The sequence below is a fragment of the Orcinus orca genome, chromosome 16 (assembly GCF_937001465.1).
Source record: "Orcinus orca chromosome 16, mOrcOrc1.1, whole genome shotgun sequence".
In the NCBI taxonomy this organism is placed as follows: domain Eukaryota; kingdom Metazoa; phylum Chordata; class Mammalia; order Artiodactyla; family Delphinidae; genus Orcinus; species Orcinus orca.
Window position 1 is genome coordinate 64,661,350 of NC_064574.1, and position 20,354 is coordinate 64,681,703.

The 20,354-nt window shown below is 44.3% G+C and overlaps 1 protein-coding gene across 2 annotated transcripts; it reads right to left on the reverse strand.

Annotated features, from left to right (window-relative positions):
• Window positions 1-3,980: 3,980 nt before the first annotated feature.
• Window positions 3,981-19,976, reverse strand: COQ7 (coenzyme Q7, hydroxylase). Of its 2 annotated transcripts, XR_004479978.2 has the most exons (8): window positions 19,800-19,976; window positions 13,884-14,062; window positions 12,613-12,727; window positions 11,604-11,743; window positions 10,894-10,962; window positions 10,382-10,460; window positions 4,804-4,888; window positions 3,981-4,544 (listed from the first exon to the last, which is right to left on the reverse strand). XR_004479978.2 is itself a non-coding variant. In XM_004285725.4 (7 exons), the coding sequence occupies exons 1-6, from the start codon at window positions 19,870-19,872 to the stop codon at window positions 10,383-10,385; spliced, it is 654 nt and encodes a 217-aa protein (XP_004285773.1). In that variant the 5' UTR covers window positions 19,873-19,976; the 3' UTR covers window positions 4,711-4,888; window position 10,382. The 2 variants fall into 2 exon arrangements, 1 of the variants encoding a protein (XP_004285773.1); XM_004285725.4 differs by lacking the exon at window positions 3,981-4,544 and having other exon boundaries at window positions 4,711-4,888.
• Between the last annotated feature and the right edge of the window lie 378 nt (window positions 19,977-20,354).

Consider the following 20,354-nt stretch of genomic DNA (forward strand, 5'->3'; position numbering starts at 1 on the left):
AAAAATAGGATGTAAAGCAGGGGAAAGGCATCCATTTGGAGGCAGGTTTAAAATAAAGTCCTTGTGGAATTATACCGTTTATTCTTAACCATGGCTGCACATCAGAGCCGCTGTATGAGTTTTTAAATTATATTCCTACCTTAGGCCCCGCCCAGAAGCTTCTGCTTCACTAGGACTGAGTGGAGCGGGAGCATCTGTAGATATTTTTTAAATCTCAAGAGTTTATTCCGATGTGCATGCCCAGTTAGGAACTCCAGGAGGAAGCAGTATGAAATTCTGTATAACCTTGGAAATGCTGAGGTTAACAAAAAAGAAAAAAAAGGAAGAAAGCATCATGAAAAGAAATTCTCAAAAAACAAAACACAGGGCTTCCCTGGTGGCGCAGTGGTTAAGAATCTGCCTGCCAATGCAGGGGACAAGGGTTCGATCCCCGGTCCGGGAAGATCCCACATGCCACGGAGCAACTAAGCCCGTGTGCCACAACTACTGAGCCTGTGCTCTAGAGCCCACGAGCCACAACTACTGAGTCCACGAGCCACAACTACTGAGCCCACGCACCACAACTACTGAATCCCACGTACCTAGAGCCCGTGTGCCACAACTACTGAGCCTGCGCTCTAGAGCCCATGAGCCACAGCTACTGAGCACGCGCGCCACAACTACTGAATCCCACGCGCCTAGAGCCCGTGCTCCACGAGAGAAGCCACCGCAATGAGAGGCCCGCGCACCAAAACAAAGAGTAGCCCCTGCTCGCCGCAACTAGAGAAAGCCCGCGTGCAGCAATGAAGACCCAACGCAGCCAAAAATAAATAAATAAACAAACACCACAGCAGCAATGAATAAAAAGCGTTTCAAAGGACAAGAGTAGAGACATGGTCATGTGTTAAGTGTTTGCCAGGCTTTGGGGTGCAGATGGGCAAGAGGACTGAAGGGCACTCACAAGGTTGACCCTCCCTCCCCACTTCATACTTACGTCCAGAAGTTTCTAGGTGTGCTCATACTGAGATCAGGAGGATCGTGTTACTACTTGTAATTACTTTTGCTCCATTCTATGAGTCCACGTGATTTTTTAGCGTAGATTAATCAAACGTCAGCTGAGGGCCTGCTAAGCTCCAGGTGTGGGGACAGCCCTTGACTTTGAGAAGCTCGCTGCCAGCTTGGAGAGATGGTAGGAAAGCAGGTAATGACGGGATGCAATACAAATGCAAGAAGCTGAGGGATGGGGGATGGGAGATGCGGTGTGGTTTGACTTCTCCTATGAGCTGGGGGTTTAGAAGGGCAAATAGCCTTCATCAGGCAAAGCGCTGAGCACGTGGGTGGGAGGAAGGCGTGTGTCCAGGGAGCAGCACGACCTAATGAATAAACATTCAGTGAGACTCCTCGGACACTGCTTGACGCTTGAAGCCGGTTTCATCGTGTGGTACCCCTAGAGGGAGACTAATCGACCTCCCCTGTGTTTTCCTCTCCCTTTTCTGAAAAAGAAATTGCGTCCTCCCTGTTAAGGACGCTAAAGTCAGTGGGCCCGCGCAGCCAGGAGCAGCCAGGTGAGCCCGCCGCATCTCGCAGTGTGTGAACGAGACGTTCCACTCCCGTCCTACAGCGGAGATCCGGAGGCCGGATTATCAGCACTCCTAGCAATGACCTGGTCTCGCCCGCCGGGCGTGTCCCCGTGACGTCTGGCAGGGCCTGGCGGGTCGGCGGCCGGCCGCGGACTCGGAATGCCGGCGCAAGGGCGCCCTCTGGTGATGGCGGCGGGCGGGCGCCGGAAAGCCCGAGACCTTCCTCAACCTTGGCGCGCCCGGGAGCAGATCTACCTACAGGATCCGGATCAAAGGCCCGTGGGGTTCAGTCACAGCCCTGCCGGGCTGCCATTTCGGTAACGGGAGTGGGAGGAAGCACGTCCCCGAAGGCAAAAGGAGCCTTTTAAACCTTTGAAAACATATTCAGTAGAAAAGTGCTTTGTGCTCCTGCAGAGCCAGAGAGAGCGATTTTGAGGAAAGGTTTCTTTTGTTCCTCGCGGTTGGGAAAGGTCACGTTTTCTTCTCCCCAAATCACCCGGATCAAGAGACCTTAAGGAGGCCCAGGGGTGACGACCCAGAGCTTTTATTATATGGTCAAAGAAGTCTGGGATCTCCAGAAAGGTTAAAGAGCCCAAGGGGTCCCTCCTCTGGAAATTCCATAGAGACTGTGTTGAGGTGGTCCCTGAAGCATTAGAGGTCCCCCAGTTCTGTGTTAATAACCCCAAATGCCCACCGCTGGGGGTCGAGAGTACGTAAGAGGCGGAGGGGCTTCGTGGTTAAGTTCTAGCTCTCCAGCACCTAGCGTTTCCTCCTGTGCGGCGCGGGGGTCGGGAGAGCTGCGCTGGGTGGGGCGGTGTGGGAGCCGCCGGGTGCAGCTGTAGGGCAGTGCAGGTGGGCCTGTGGGTAGCGCTGGCGCAGGGCCGCGTGACGGAGGTGGCCCTGAGGCAAGGCAGCAGCCAGCCAGCGGGGCAAGGTGGATCGCAGGGGCTGACTTGAAAAGGTGGCCAATATCGGTCACGAAGTGGAAAACGCACGTGTCAAGGCAAGATGCCCAGTATTACTCCGTTTGGGGAACAATACAAACCCAAAACTGTATACGTATGGATAGACTTTTTGAGTCTGGAAATGAACACTGTGACTATTAATAGTGGTTACTTTTAGGGAATAAGTTTGAAAGGGGTGCTTTTTTTTTCTTTTTCTTTTTAATGTACAGGCAGTTTATATTGTTGGTTTTTGGGTTTTGTTCTGTTTTAGTTTATATTGTTTTTGAGACAAGTGTTACTTTTGGAAGTGAGGGGGAAAGGGAATGTGGCAGATTGCTAATAGTTAATCACAAGGTAAGGCAAGTGGTCTCAGTTTCCTGGTAATCAACAAACAGGGAGATATGCTTGTCACTGTAAATACCCTTTAACTCTTGGAATATTTCACCATGTGCATACATCCACTATTTATTACAAAAATAGTTTTAATTTTTAAAAATACAGGGCAATTTAACGTTGTATTTAGCCCAACAAAAATTCACTGAGTGTCAGGCACTGTGCCAAGCCCTAAAGATAAGGAAATGCCTAAGTGGTCTCTACCTTCCTGGAGTTCATGGTCTAGTTTGGTGCTTCTCAAACTGTAATGTGCTTCCAAATCACCTGGAAGTGTTGTGTATTGGTTATTTCTGTATAACAATTCACCTCAAAACCCAGCAGTTGAAAACAACGAACATTTATCATCTAACATAGTTGCTGAGAGTCAGGAGCTCAGGAGTGACTCAGCTGGGTGGGTCTGGCTCTGGGTCTTCATAAGGTTGCAGGCTGGCTGCTGGCTGCAGTTATGTCATCTGAAGTCTTGACCAAGGCTGAGGATTCACTTCTGAGATGTTGTGCAACATGATTGTTGGCAGGGGGCCTCAGTTCTTGGCCATGTGACCCTCTCCATAGATTACTGCTTGAGTGTTCTCACCACATGGCAACTCTGGCTTCCCCAAGGAGGAGAGATCCTAGAGAGAGGTCTTTTATGACTTAGCTGCCTTGGAGGTCGCACTCCACCATCTCTGCCTCATGGTTTGTTATAAACAAGTCACTAAGGACAGCCCACACTCAAGATAAGGGGAATTAGGCTCCACCAAACAGAGGAATATCAAGGAATGTGTGGACATACTTTAAAACCACCACATCTTGTTAAAATGCAGATTCTGATTAGGTAGGTTTGGGGAGAAGCCCCAAATTCTGCATTTCTAACATGCTCCCAGGTGATACCACTGCTATTGGTCTGTGGGCCACTTCTATTTTCTAATTTAATTTAATTTAATTTAATTTAATTTAATTTAATTTTGGCTGCGTTGGGCCTTCGTTGCTGTGCGTGGGCTTTCTCTAGTTGCGGCGAGTCGGGGCTGCTCTTCGTTGCGGTGCACAGGCTTCTCATTGCAGTGGCTTCTCTTGTTGCAGAGCATGGCTCTAGGCGTGTGGCTTCAGTAGTTGTGGCACATGGGCTCAGTAGTTGTGGCTCCTGGGCTCTAGAGCGCAGGCTCAGTAGCTGTGGTGCACGGGCTTCGTTGCTCTGCGGCATGTGGGATCTTCCTGGACCAGGGCTCGAACCCGTGTCCCCTGCATTGGCAGGTGGATTTTTTTTTTTTTTTTTTTTTTTTTTTTGCGGTACGCGGGCCTCTCACCGCTGTGGCCTCTCCCGTCGTGGAGCACAGGCTCCGGACGCGCAGGCCCAGCGGCCATGGCCCACAGGTCCAGCCGCTCCACGGCATGCGGGATCCTCCCGGACCGGGGCACGAACCCGCGTCCCCTGCATCGGCAGGCGGACTCCCAACCACTGCGCCACCAGGGAAGCCCGGCAGGTGGATTCTTAACCACTGCGCCACCAGGGAAGCCCTGTGGACCACTTCTGAGTAGAAAGGGAATCAAAAACATGCAAAGAACTATAGCTCAGATCACATCTTTGGAATTGCACTGCTTGCATGAATAATATCCTTTGTCATCCTGGCATGATCTTTGGATGGTGTCCCATTTTAAAATCACATTTCCTCTGAAAGATCAGAGCAGTAAAGTAAGAGAAAGACAAGATTACCTTGTTAATACACGAGGACAAGCTGTAATGGAATTAAAAACAATCAAAGAGGGATTCAGAAAATCTCTCTGGCCTTGTTCTAGAAGATTTCAGAAGCATAAAACATCAGACATCAATTCTGAAGGGGATGCCAAGCACACAGCAGCAAATCTGGGCTTTTAATAAGGGTTGAACAAAGTCCCTTCACAGGACTAAGACTCCTGACTGCAATACTTACAAAATGAGCTCTGATACAGGAAGGCAAGAAACAGCACGAGCACCTCAGAAGATCAAGGCTTCCACATGCTCTGCTGGCTTGAAGGCTGTACGTTAAAGAAATTGTTTCCCCATTCAACAGCCTGGACTGAATTTCCTTTCAAATATAGCATGAAACTACAAATCCTGTATTTTTTTTTATTGCTATCATTCATACCATTCATACCATAAAATTCACCATTTAAAAGCCTACGTTCCAGTGGTTTTTAGTATATTCACAGGTCCATCACCACCATCTAATTCTAGAACATTCATCACCCCAAAAAGAAACCCGAAATCCATTAGCAGTTCCTCCCCATTCCCCCCATCTCTTGAAGTCCTAGGCCACCACTAGTTTATTTTCTGTCTCTGGATTTGCCTGTTCTGGACATTTCATATAAATGGACTCATACAATATATGGCCTTTTGTGTCCAGCTCCCTTCACTTAGCATGTTTTTAAAAAATTATTACTGTAAAATATACATACATTTACTGTCTTACCATTTTCATGTGTAGAGTTCAGTGGCATTAAGCACATTCACATTGTTGCATAACTATGGCCACCATCCATCTCCAGAACTATTTTCACCTTCCATACTGAAACTTTGTAACCAAACATCATGTTTTTAAAGTTCCTCAATGTTACAGCATGTATCAGTACTCCCCTCCTTCTTATGGATGAATAATATTCCTCAATGTTACAGCATGTATCAGTACATGCTGATATACTCAGCATATACTCAATGCTACAGCATGTATCAGTACTTCCTTCCTTCTTATGGATGAATATTCCATCGTATGAATATACCACATTTAGTTTATTGATTCATCAGCTAATGGACATTTGGGTTGTTTCTACTTTCTGGCTATTATGAACAATGTTACTGTGAATATTCATGTACCACTACCTATTTGAACACATTTTCATTTCTTTTGAGTTTATACCTAGGAGAGGAGTTAACTGTACCACGGTAATTCTATGTGTAACTAACTGAGGAAATGCCGGACTATTTTCCAAAGGGGTTGCACCATTTTACATTCCCATCAACAGTGCATGAGAGCTCCAATTTCCCCACGTCCTCACCGACACTTGTTACTTTCCATCTTTTTGACTGTAGCCATCCTAGTGGGTGTAAAGTGGTATCTCATTGTGGTTTTCTGTAATGATGTTGAGCATGTTTTTCAAATGCTTATTGGCCATTTGTGTATCTTCTTTGGAGACATGTCCATTTGCCTATTTTTAATTAGACTATCTGTCTTATCGTTGAGTTGTAAGAGTTCTTTATATATTCTAGATACAAATCCCTTATCAGATATATGATTTGCAAATATCCTCTCCTGTTCTGTTGGTGGTCTTCTCACTTTCATGATAGTGTTCTTACAAAAACAAAAGTTTTTATTTTGATGAAGTCCACTTTATTTTTTTCTTTCATTGCCTGTGCTTTTGGTGTCATATCTAGAGAACTGTTGCCTAATCCAAGGTCACAAAGATTTACCCTTATGTTTTCGTCTAAGAGCTTTAGAGATTTAGTGGCCCATTTTGAGTTAATTTTTCTATATGCTGTGAAGTACAGCTCTAAATTCATTCTTTTGCATGTGGATTCACATGCAAAACTCCAGCCTCTAATTTTGAAATCATCAGCAGGAAACGTAGAGAATGGCCTTCCTTTGGTTTCCTGGTAGCATTTCCCCCCAACCCCCGGCCCCACCACCCAGCTGAAAGATTCTGTTTTACAGCAAAACAATTTGTACAGACCAGGGGGCCAGGGGCCCAGCTTGGCATCTTCTCAATAAATCTCCACTGAATTTTGCTGACATGCACACAGGAGTAGTTCTGAATTACTAGTTATCTAAAACTGACTTCTAATAAGGGAGAGCAATTTCTTCATTCAATTCCATCAACAACTAGTTATTGAGTGCCCATTATGTGTCAGTGATTAAAACAGAGATTTCTGCCCTACAGAGCTTACATTCTTGTGGGGAGAAACAGACAAAAAAACATAGCAAGTACATTATATAATATGCTAGAAGGCAGTAAGTGCTGTGGGGGAAAAGTGCAGAGCAGAGCAGAGCAAGGGGGATGAGGCATGTGGCGGGGTGGGGTCTGCAATTTTGAAAAAGGGGTCCTTTCAAAAGTGACATTTGAACAAAATATTAGGAGTTAGTGAGGGATTTGACCATGCAGATATCTGGGGAAAAGGATTCCAGGCAGAGGGAACAGCCACTGCAAAGGCCACAAGGCCGAAGCATGCCTTGGCATTTCAAGGAATAGGAAGGGGGCCGGCATGACCAGAGCAGATTGAGGAAGGGGAACTGGTCAGAGAAGGCCAGATCACGTAGGTCTTGTAAACCATTTTAGGGACTGTGACTTTTATTCTGTGGTAACTGGGGAAAGCCACTGGGAGGTTCTAAGCTGAGCAGTATTGTGATCTGACTTACGGTTCAAAGGGTCATTCCGGCTGCTGGGTTGAGAATGGATTGTGGGAGGACAAGGGTAAGAAGAACAGTTAGAGTGCTTCTAAAATAATCTAGGTAAGAGATGGGGTGGGAGGGACCTGAGCGGCAGCAGTTGGAGACAGCAAAGAGGATGTGGTAGAACCTGAAGAATGTCCTGGTTGATGGGACTGTAATAGAGGCAGGTGTCAAAGGTGACTGTAGAGCTTTTGGCCTGAGGACCAGAAGGATGGAGTTGCCATTCCCTGTGATGGGGAGGCCACTGGGGAAGCAGGACTGGGGGAGGGGAGGCAGAGAGCTCAGCTTGGGGTGTGTGGAGCTTGGGATTCTCTTGACTTCCAAGTGGCGGGATCTTGCAGGCAGATGGATATTTGAAAATGAGAAACCTGGACTGGAGATACAACTGTGAAGGAGTCAGCCACAGGCAGGATGAGATACCAAGAAAAAGATGATGGACAGAACACAGCCAGGGACCACACTCTGGGAAACTCTGGCACTGAGATCCAGAGGAGAAGAGGAACAGCCATGGAGGCCATTTTCCTACCAGTTTGGTAGCTACTTATGTACGTTTTGTCCCTCCTTCCCTTTAAATGGGTACCTACTATGTACCAGGAACCGGAAAAGATGTTTAGCCCTCAATAAACTCATAGTCTTTACAGGAAAGACATAAAATGCACATTTATAAAATAATGGAGATATAGGCAATAACTGAGTAGGAAACTTGGCTTTTCAGTTGTTAACCAACTACACTAACTATACTACAGACATCTGTTTGTAACCTAGCACAAGAGTTGGGAATTCAGTTGTCTTCAGTGCTTCCCTCCCATGTTTAATTATTATCAGAAGATTGATTCACTTGATCCCATAAGATTACATTCATGTTCTGTTTAGGAAAAAAGAGGTTGTAGAGGACTAGTCCACACTATCCTGGTGTCACAGTCCTTCAAAACAGGACTGGGTGGGAGGCAAAGACCCAGTGACGTGATTCTTCTCCATGAGAAGCTGACAATCTAGTCCAGGGGTCCCCAGCCCTGACCCACCCCAGAATCGCCTGGGAGCTTTCGAAACCATTCTGATCCTGGGCCCCACCCTAATTCAGTCAGAATTTTTTCTTCACAACCTGAAAAATTCTAAAATGCTCTTCAGGACATTCTAATGTGCAGCCAGAGAAAAGAATACCACTGATCTAGGTTTTTTCATAAATTTAACAATTTGAAAATCATAGAAGATTTCAACAAAGTATGAAAATTATAGTCCGTTTTGGCCCATTCTTTTGGGAACAGACCTAAAGGAAATGATTATAATTCAACTTCACAAATAATCCACAATTTAGTATATTCTCTGATGGAAGTAACCTGCTCTAAACCCACAATTCACAATAAAAACAATGTCAGTCGACAAAGGATTAATCTCCAAAATTTACAAGCAGCTCACGCAGCTCAATAACAAAAAAACAAACAACCCAATCCAAAAATGGGCAGAAGACCTAAACAGACAATTCTCCAAAGAAGATATACAGACTGCCAACAAACACATGAAAGAATGCTCAACATCATTAATCATTACAGAAATGCAAATCAAAACTACAATGAGATATCATCTCACACCAGTCAGAATGGCCATCATCAAAAAATCTAGAAACAATAAATGCTGGAGAAGGTGTGGAGAAACAGGAACCCTCTTGCACTGTTGGTGGGAATGTGAATTGGTTCAGCCACTATGGAGAACAGTATGGAGGTTCCTTAAAAAACTACAAATAGAACTACCATATGACCCAGCAATCCCACTACTGGGCATATACCCTGAGAAAACCAAAATTCAAAAAGAGTCATGTACCAAAATGTTCATTGCAGCTCTATTTACAATAGCCCGGAGATGGAAACAACGTAAGTGCCCATCATCGGATGAATGGATAAAGAAGATGTGGCACATATATACAATGGAATATTACTCAGACATAAAAAGAAATGAAATTGAGCTATTTGTAATGAGGTGGATAGACCTAGAGTCTGTCATACAGAGTGAAGTAAGTCAGAAAGAAAAAGACAAATACTGTATGCTAACACATATATAAGGAATTTAAGAAAAAAATGTCATGAAGAACCTAGGGGTAAGACAGGAATAAAGACACAGACCTACTGGAGAACGGACTTGAGGATATGGGGAAGGGGAAGGGTGAGCTGTGACAGGGCGAGAGAGAGTCATGGACATATATACACTAACAAACGTAAGGTAGATAGCTAGTGGGAAGCAGCCACATGGCACAGGGATATCGGCTCGGCGCTTTGTGACCGCCTGGAGGGGTGGGATAGGGAGGGTGGGAGGGAGGGAGACGCGGGGGGGTGGGAAGAGATATGGGAACATGTGTATATGTATAACTGATTCACTTTGTTATAAAGCAGAAACTAACACACCATTGTAAAGCAATTATACCCCAATAAAGATGTTAAAAAAAAAACAAAAACAAAAAACAATGTCAGTCTTCCGCTTACCTGATGGGCTCAGCAGTCTTGCTTGGTCAATCTTACACATCATTGTGTTTTAAATTACTTTGTGTTACCAGTAAACTCTTTTTTTTTTTCTCTTGAAGATTTCTGTTACTTTCTTAATGATTCATTCTTAATGCTTTATGAAAAAATTAACTACAGACCAAACAAGGACCGGCTTATTTTGCTATAATCTGAATGCACCTGGTGAACTGTCAGCCTTATGGCCATAAAGCAGCACAGAGAAAAATAAACACTGGAGGGGCTTCCCTGGTGGCGCAGTGGTTGAGAGTCCGCCTGCCAATGCAGGGGACACGGGTTCGTGCCCCAGTCCGGGAAGATCCCACATGCTGCGGAGCGGCTGGGCCCGTGAGCCATGGCCGCTGGGCCTGTGCGTTCGGAGCTTGTGCTCCACAACGGGAGAGGCCACAACGGTGAGAGGCCCGCATACCGCAAAAAAAAAAAAAAAAAAAAAATCAACACTGGAGAATTTTATTAACAAAAATACCTCTCGCAGTTTATTAACAAATTCACAGAACAGTAACTGTACGTTTCCTTTTCTGCTATTGTCACTTGTTAAATTACTATCATCGTTTATACACAAGGAAAAGTGGACATACTTTACAGTCTTTCTGATAAATATACTGCCACGCTGCATCCAGCCTGGATAACGCTCTTCAGAACAGCGTACGCTGGAGCCTGTTAAAAACAACAACAGTAAGCAAACCAAAGAAACCTGCTCTATGTTCTCCTTCAGTTGTAAGGTACAGGCCTGGCATGGCAGGGTTGGGACTTCTCTGGATAAGTAATAAGATCTAAGAAACAATTTATTTTAATTGGGGGAAAAAAAAAACCTATTCAAAAGATTGGAATGCCTCTGCTGCATCCAAAACGTTTGACCCAACTGGTTTCTCACCTGAGAGGGAGAAAGTGCTGGGTAGAAGGATAAGGAAGAGAAGCAAGAAATAAGATTCCCAGTTGGGAGAAAGCCATTTGCTGGCTTTCTGTCAAGCAATGTATTGGTTCTCTTTGTCTGACAGCCACTTTGTATCTTTCTGGGAACAGAAACCTTCCCATCCCTCATCCTTCCAAATAAGGTCACCACAAGCAAACAGTAAAGGGGGGTCCCCACCAGTTCTGCGTCGTGTTCGAGGCCTATGTCATGGTGCTCAAGCTCTTCATCCCGAAATTTCCTTATCACCTGATTAAGGAAAAAGAAATGGAAGCAAGTCAGCCTACCAGCTCCCTGCTGTTCTGACTTATTTTGGAGACTAAAGCCTCATATTATCATCTAAGACACAGGTAGGCAAACTTTTCCTACAAAGGGCCAGAGTCAGTACTTCAAGCTTTTGGGGCTGTAAGGTCCCTGTCACAACAACTCAACTCTTCCATCGTAGAGGGGACAGCAGCCATGGACATGTAGACAGATGGGTGCAGCTGTGTTCCAACAAAACTTTATTTACAGAAACAGGTGGCTGGCCACTGACTTAGCTTCAAAAAAAATTAAACAGTTCCCTTATTTGCTGTAGAAAATTTCTGAGGATATTTATTTATTTAATCTGAAGGGTTTGTACTCATGGCATTTGCTCAGAATCTATCAATGATCCGGAAGCAGAGAGAATACAGGTCTGGGCTCAGGAAATACAGGTTTCAGTCCCAGCTCTGCCCAAGCACGTGACAGGGCATACGGCTTCAGCTGCCTCAGTTTGCTTGCTTTTAAAATGAGGTGCTGCCCTAGGTTTCTGAGGCATCGCAATTCCCTAACACTCTATTTTGTTCCTCTTACCAAACTGCATATCTGCCCTTCCCCCACAGCAGCCCCTTCCAGAGCCAGTCAAATACCTGAAGAAGCTCTTCATACTTTTCAGGCTCCTTCTCCATCAGCATCCTGATCTGGTTGTTGTAGTGGTGTGCTATGGACTCTTCCACAGCAACTGTGCAGGCCATAGCGCCCTCCTTCCCAAGCAGGGCAGTTCCCGCACCTGGAATTGTCAGACCCAGAAGGCAAAGGATGGGGCTGATACCACTGGGGATGGAGATCAGCTGAGGTCAGGGTTTGTCACCTTGGCACCCTGGACTCTGGGGCTGGATAATTCCTTGTTGTGGGGGAATGTCCTGAACACTGTGGGCTGTTTAGCAGCACCCTTGGCCTTTACCCACTAGGTGCCAGTGGCATCCCCAGTTGTGACAACCAAAAATGTCTTTAGATGTTGCCAAGCATCCTCAGGAGCAACTTGCCCCCCTTGAAAACCATAGTTTTAGGTGGTACCAGATCACAGTGTTAAACCTTGAATCACATAGTAAGAATGTTCTTTTTTCAATGCTTTTTCTAACCTTCCGATTATGGCAGGAGTGAGTCTTCACTGAGGGTGAGTGTGTTTTGGGTTCCTCTATACCACTGATTCCCCCCACCACCCTTCTTTTTTTGGCCGTGCCTCGTGGCTTGCGGGATCTTAGTTCCCCGACCAGGGATTGAACCCAGGCAGTGAAAGCGCCGAGTCCTAACCACTGGACCGCCAGGGAATTCTCTGACTCTCCCTTTTTAAGAGTGAGCAGATCTCAGGTTTAGAACCTTCATCGGGGAACACCATCTGGCTACAATTGAATTGCTCTAGCTTTTTTCCTCTCTGTTGTATTTATTTTCACTGTACCTTCTATTTATAAAAGTTCTGATTTTAAGATTCTATCTTAAATAAATGTAAGCAAAAAAAAGTCAATTTAACTTCAGAAAAATATTAAGTAAATTAAAAGGTTGTAAGAGGACACAGCAAGAATTGCAGAAGTGGTTATTTAATGATTCAATCACCCCAGATCCCTAAGCTCACACAGGCTCTTCTGGACAGACACATACCCAGTGCAAAGCCCAGCACATTCCAAAAGGGCATCAGAATGGTTGGCCGCACCCTGAATGCAACCATCAACTCATTGAACTTTTTCAAGTGGTCCTTTTCTTGATCCCACATTTTCTGTAAGAAACATAAAAACAAAGACATGCAAGCATTCCACAGAGACCGCCTGCTATACAGCAAGGAAACTAATGCCCTCTCCATGTGCGGTAAAGGAAGCAAAACGGGCAAAATGATGAGAACTGCTATTTCTCCCATTCCCCTTGAATCGTCGAAGAAAAACCCTAAACATCAGGCTACGGAGAAGAGAGTGACAGCAAACCAAAAGAAGCATCTGTAATCTTAATTCCAGAGAAGCGGACCCTGAACCATGGTGCCAGAAGAAGCTCCTCCGACCCACAACGCGCCTATTCAAGGACAAGAGTGCGCACCCAAAAGAAATGAGATGTGTAGCCCATCTCAAAATCAGAAGGGCAGAATATTACATTTTATATAAGTTCCTTTCAGAGAGCCAGAAATGTATCATTTACATCAAAGAAAAAAGGGAGAATGATTATAAGAGCTAACACTTAAGAGTATGTCCTATAGCCAAGTACTGTCAAATAGCTTTACATACGTAATTAACTTAATCTGCACAACTGCTTTGTGAAGGACGAACTGTTATTATCCTCATTTTACAGACGAAGAAAGTGAGGCACAGAGAGGTTAAGTAACTTGCCCAAGGGCTCAGAGCAGGCAATTTAACATGTGCTAAGTGTCTATTACATGCCAGGCATGGTATTAGCCGCTCTACACCAGCTCATTTATTCTTCACCAAAACCTAATGAGGTGTTAACAGCTCATTTTGCAGATATGGAAATGGAGAGGTCATGTGACTTCCCCCAGGTCACACCGGGAGAGAGCTGGAATGTGAACCTTTATAGTCTGTGTGACTATAAAGCCCAGGCCCCACCATCTGCCCCTCAATATAAAATATCTCCACTGGTCTCCACTATGGGCAGGACCACAACGTCTCACAACTGGCGCTTTTACTTAACGCTGACTCTCAGCCCTTTTTTATCGCCCGCACCGCCCCCCACCAAGACATTTTAATACTACAGATATACTGTATGTGTTTATGTACGAAATGTATGTGCTTGATAAAAAAATAATAATATGCTTTTTACTCCTCCATCCCCACCCGCACAACCAATTCTTGCTTGCCTGGGGACAACAGTATCTCCCTTGAGAAGGCATGACCCAATGCGATTCATTACTCAGATAAAGAGGCGCCCACCTGAATGACCGGCCCGACGCTCGTCCGACCCAGGATGGCCATCTGCCCTGCGTAGATGCGGTTCGCTCCATATTCACCTGCATGATCCACCCGGATTATTCGATCCACAGCTGCCCGACTGATACCGTCTAAGGTCACTCCCGAACTGCAAAATCTGACACTGCTTCTTCTTCCATAAGCTGCAACGCAAGTGTTTATTCTCCATTACTCTCGGGTAAAACTGAGTTGTTTCCTTCATAGACAGAAGAAAGAGGCACCTTAGAGCAAAGGTCACAAATAAGCTCCCCATAGGTGGGGTACGCCCACGGGTGTATTCTGTTTAACCTGCAATGGTTTTTGTTCTGTTTTTTGAAGTAAATTAGTTACCAATATTTAAAACATAAAAGATTTTAACTAAAGATCTGGACTCTGGCTTCAATCTAAGTGTATGATGATCTAGAAATACTGATCCTGTCTTCTCACCAGGCAGTTAACGTGGTAGCTGCCTCTAGACGGGCATGGTTCTCCAGTCCACCCGCTCGTGCCAGCTTGCTCTGTTCCCAACCCTGGCTGCACAGAACCCCTAGGGAGCTCTCAAAAGCACGGATGCTCCTCCCCAGTTGATCTCTGGGAGGGGACACAGATGTTTTTGAAAAGTTCTGTGCGCAAATCCTCTCTGCAGCCAAGGTTACGAACTGTAGATTTAATTTCTCCTAAAAATATCTGCACCCGTGGGCATCTGACTTTGAGAACTTAGCCTTAGAGCTTAGGTTTCATCTCATTATGGTACTTAATTCAACTGAACTCTTCTTGCTTTCAAAATATAAATTCTTCAGGATAGATTAGATTTTGTCTTTTAAAAAAATCTCCAAACAGTAACACCTTGACTGTAATCTCTGAGGCTTACATTAGGGCATTCCCAAAGTTCTCTCCCCTAAGAGAAGAGTTTTGTAACATGTTTAGATGTATAAGGTGTTATCAACTCATTTTGAAGATATGGAAATAGAGACTCAGAGAGACCATTTAGTTTGGAATGTGAACTTCGACCTGTATTGATATCATCTTGAGGTGTGTTTCAAGGCTCTTACGTATGACTACTGTGTGTTTAATAGATACTTCTTTTCATTTAGGCTAACTTGAACACCTACACAATGTGCAGAAAGTTTCATTTTGGATACATCTATAGTTTGTTTGTTTGTTTTTCCATTAAAAAAGGCTTGAGTGCTTTGGACACAGTGATGGGGTAGGCCTGATGAAATATGAGGGGGTTCTGCATTTGAACTTTTCAGGCAGGGGATTTTAAATGACTAAACAAAGGAGCAGTGGATATTAGGGGTCCGAAGCATGGTGACCCAGCTGTGATCCAGTCTTCCACATATAACCTGCTCCATCTCACCGAGCATATTTGACTCAAGAAACTGGATGGAGTCCAAGTTCTGCCAGGTGTAAGGTACCACTCACATCTGTGCCATCAGACAGTGGGTCACTGTGGTCCGTGGCCATGTTTTTATGTGGAGAATAATTTGAGACATTTGACAAAGTCAAGGTAACCTGTCTCAAGTTTTTGCCTCCAAGTCCAAGGACTGGTGCTTCCATCAGTCTGGCCTCCTTATAGAAAGATGGGGTCCAATTAAAATTGAAAACGATGAGATGACTCTATTTTTTAAAGTAATCTTGTTTGCTTGTTCTTTTATTTTGTTATTCCCATCCAGAAACGTGTTAATGGGAAAGAACTTTAAAGACAACTCAATACTCTTTTTTTTGGCCGCTCCCCATGGCTTGCAGGATCTTAGTTCCCCGACCAGGGATTGAACCCAGGCCCTCGGCAGTGAAAGCACCAAGTTCTAACCATTGGACCATTGGGAAATCCCTCAATACTCATTTTTAAGAAACCACTTACTGAGAAATAGCAAGGGGCTGAGTGCATAGGATGAGGGTGAGTTCAAACGCACATCTAACTTCTGATGGCTAGAATTATATTTCTATTAAAAACATACTTGAATTTTCCCTAGCACTGCAACACTCTTCCAGATTCAGGCACCTAATAAATGCTTTTTGGGAGTATGTGTGGAGGGTGGGGTATTGTAATATTTGCTATTTCTATCTTTTCATAATCTCTGCAAGGTCTCTTTAAAAAGTATGGGATGGATACTCCTGGATTGGAAAAATTAATATTATTTAAATGGCCAAACTACCCAGAACAATCTACAGACTTAATGTGATCCCTATCAAATTACCCACGGCCATTTTCACAGAACTAGAACTAATAATCCTAAAATTTATATGGAACCATAAACGACCCAGAATTGCCAAAGCAATCCTGAGGAAAAAGGACAAAGCTGGTGGCATAACCCTCCCAGACTTCAGACAATATTACAAGGCTACAGTAATCAAAACAGTGTGGTACTGGCACAAAAACAGACATATGGATCAATGGAATAGAATAGAGAGCCCAGAAATAAACCCACACATCTATGGCCAATTAATCTTTGCCAATTAATATACAATGGAGAAAAGACAGTCTCTTCAGCAAGTGGTGTTGGGAAAGCTGGACAGCCAAATGTAAATCAATGCATTTAGAACACACCCTTACACCATACACAAAAACCAACTCAAACTGGCTTAAAAACTTACATATTAAGACATGACACCATAAAACTCCTAGAAGAGAACATAGGCAAAACATTCTCAGACATAAATCACACCAACGTTTTCTTAGGTCAGTCTCCCAAGGCAATAGAAATAAAAGCAAAAATAAACAATGGGACCTAATCAAACTTATAAGCTTTTGCACAGCAAAGGAAACCATAAACAAAATGAAAAGACAACCTACGGACTGGGAGAAAATATTTGCAAACGATGCAACCCACAAGGGCTTAATTTCCAAAATACACAACAGTTCATACAGCTCAATAACAAAAAAACAAACAACCCAATCAAAAAATGGGCGGAAGACTTAGACATTTCTCCAAAGAAGACAAACGGATGGCCAACAGACACATGAAAAGGTGCTCAACATTGCTAATTAGAAAAATGCAAATCAAAACTACAATGAGGTACCACCTTACACCCGTCAGAATGGCCATTAAAAAGTGTACAAATGGGCTTCCCTGGTGGCGCAGTGGTTGAGAGTCCGCCTGCCGATGCGGGGGACACAGGTTCGTGCCCCGGTCCGGGAAGATCCCACATGCCGCGAAGCGGCTAGGCCTGTGAGCCATGGCTGCTGAGCCTGTGCGTCTGGAGCCTGTGCTCCGCAACAGAAGAGGCCACAACAGTGAGAGGCCCGTGTACCACAAAAAAAAAAAAAAAGTCTACAAATAACAAATGCTGGAAAGGGTGTGGAGAAAAGGGAACCCTCCTACACTGTTGGTGGGAATGTAAACTGGTGCGGCCACTATGGAGAACAATATGGAGGTTCCTCAAAAAACTAAAAACAGAGTTGCCATATGATCCAGCAATCCCACTCCTGGGCATATATCTGGACAAAACTCTAATTCGAAAAGATACATGCACCCCAATGTTCACAGCAGCGCTATTTACAATAGCCAAGACATGGAAGCAACCTAAATGCCCATCGACAGATGAATGGATAAAGAAGATGTGGTCTATCTACCTATACACACACACACACACACACACACACACACACACACACACACACACACACACAATGGAATACTCTTCAGCCATAAAAGAGTGAAATAATACCATCTGTAGCAACATGGATGGACCTAGAGATTATCATACTAAGTGATGTAAGACAGAGAAAGACAAATACCATATGATATCACTTATATGTGGAATCTAAAATGTGAAATTATTAAGAAATTAACAAATGAACTTAAGAAAGACTCACAGACATAGAAAACAAACTTATGGTGACCAAAGGGGAAAGGGGGTGGGGGCGGGATAAATTAGGAGTTTGGGATTAGCAGATACAAACTACTATATATAAAATAAACAACAAGGTCCTACTAGATAGCACAAGGAACTATATTCAATATCCTGTAATAAACCATAATGGAAAAGGAAAAAAAAAGTACAGTATGGATCACAGATTGGCAAAACATTATTTCTAAAAATCTCCTTTACCAATATAGGAGATTTTTCTCTATTTGTAACCACTTTAAAATAGTAGAAATTACATTCTGAAATTCACCACATGGTCATTAGTGTTATCTCTAGGTATTGGGGTTGACATACTAAATTTCTTCCTACTCCTTTTCTCTATTTTTAGTTTTTCTACAGAGAACATTATTGCTATTATTATTTCCACTTTACTGTTAGTGAGAACGCACATTGGTGCAAATTGGTTTCTTAAGGGGAGGGTTGGGAAGGGAAGATTTAGCAACATATTTCTACAGTATGGATCACAGATGGGGCACAGAGCTAGAGCCAGAAAATACATATCCTGTCTCTAACACAGACCTTAGACAATTCAGAATTGCCATTTCTTACATATAAAATTGGGAATGATCAGGTTATTTCCTTTTCAAGGGAAAACACGCAATAATAAAACCTTTCTTAATGAGTTATCATGAAGGTAAAATGAGATACAGGAAGCAAAGTAACCCTTTAAATGAAAAACAATGATTCTTATTCTGGTATTGGCTCAACTAAGGAGCATTAAAAATCATGTTCAACAGTCCTCTGAGTTTTGCCTGCACTGTCACACACTTTAAAATAAAACTGAGAAATAATATATAAAATTGAGGCCCAGTGCTAGAAGCTCTCAAATGCATCATTTTATATTCATGTTTTCCCAAAATGTGAAACACATACCTATGATGGTACCTAGGAGGTTTCATGTGGTTTATAGGAAGACCTTAAGTGGCTATGAACATGCATTAAATAACACCCATGTTTTTCAGCAAGAGTTATTCTCTTCCAATTTTTTTGTCTTCATCAAGGAGATGGTCTCAGTTTACAGCTGACACATCTTAAACGTCTTCCTAACACTTGCTAACCTCCCTTTCTTACCAGAAAGAAAGATGATCTTGGGTTCAAGCCTTGGTAGGCAACAGTATCTAACACAATAACTTCTTGTTTTCAGCGTATTTATTTTTTATGATTACTTTTCTTGGGACAGGCGATACTGGTTTTCTGTTTACCATAAGGATCTAGTTTCCGTGACATTACTTAATTTAAAATGGGACACGGTTTAGGGAAAAAAAAAAAAAACCTTTAGTAATCAAAATACAAGTGGTATTGCTATAAGGCAAAAGTCGTCAAGGTGGTACACGAATGATTTAACTTTGAGAAAATGACCTCACAATTTTCTGAGGCAGCTCGGATGAAATGAGGAAAGGAGGAGCCAGGATCCAGGCCTAAGTCTCCCTACTCCCAATTCGATACTCCTTCTAATACCCTGGTGCCTCTCAAACTTGCAAATGCACACGAATCATTCGAAGGTCTTGTTAAAATACTGACATAGCGATCCAGTAGGTCAGGGGAGGGACCTGAGAATCCGCGTTTCTAACAAGCTCCGGGGTGAGGAGTGGAGGTGTCGGGGGCAAGCGGACGCTGCTGGTCATAGGACTACCTACGAGGCCCTGAGCAAAGGCTACGAGGAGGACACCCCCACCCCCCCCGTCCCCGGGACACTAAACTTTTAAGGTCGCCAACTGTCCTCAGTCCGGAACGCCGACCACACCTGCAGTGACGTCACGTAACAGGTGCGCAATTAGGTCATCCCCAATGCGCCGACCCGGAACCGGCGCTCCAGACGGTTACTGCGGAAAACCACCCCACTTCCCGCCCAGCGGACCCGCGGCGCACTACTGGCCTAGCCCCGCTTTTCCAGCCGCTCAGTCGCGCTCCGTCGCAGCCCTGTGACGTAGTGAACGTCTTCCCCGTGACCTCTCCGACCCAAGCCTCAGGAGAAAATTCCCTGGCTCGCCGGCACGGGGCGGGGCCACGGTAATGCTCCCCCTTTACCTGAGAGGGATCTCGGGGCGCCCGTGCGCAGCTGCCACAGACAGCAAGCCGCCGCCGCCCGGGTGCAGCTCATTGCCGCGGCAACAGCGGAACCACTTCTTGAACAGAGCAACCGTGCCCTTGTCGCAGACTGATGACGCACGGCCGACGTAAGGCAGATAAGACCCGCTCTTGCCTCGGTGGAAACGCCCTGGGCCACCTGCTTCCACTCGATTGGTTGGAAACGTCAAATGGAAAGATTCTATTGGATGAGATCACTATCAATCACTCAGACCGACCGGGTAAAGGGTTGCCATGGAGATGAGAATGCTAAATTGTTCTTTCAAAGATCCCGACGGGGTAAAGATTACTCTACTCAGTTCCTGGGAAGGAGGACCATGAAGGAATTGTTTACTGGCATAGCCATTGTGTTTTATGCTTTACCAATATAGGAGATTTTTCTCTATTTGTAACCACTTTAAAATAGTAGAAATTACATTCTGAAATTCACCACATGGTCATTAGTGTTATCTCTAGGTATTGGGGTTGACATACTAAATTTCTTCCTACTCCTTT

What these genes read in the sequence shown, in the direction of transcription:
- COQ7 (XM_004285725.4), bottom strand. Translation starts at nt 19,872, where the DNA reads ATGAGCTGCACCCGGGCGGCGGCGGCTTGCTGTCTGTGGCAGCTGCGC. An exon ending in CGCCCCGAGATCCCTCTCAG is followed by an intron (nt 14,063 to 19,799) that starts GTAAAGGGGGAG and finishes CTTGCGTTGCAG; the next exon opens with CTTATGGAAGAAGAAGCAGT. An exon ending in TCGAACACGACGCAGAACTG is followed by an intron (nt 10,461 to 10,893) that starts GTGGGGACCCCC and finishes TGTTTTTAACAG; the next exon opens with GCTCCAGCGTACGCTGTTCT.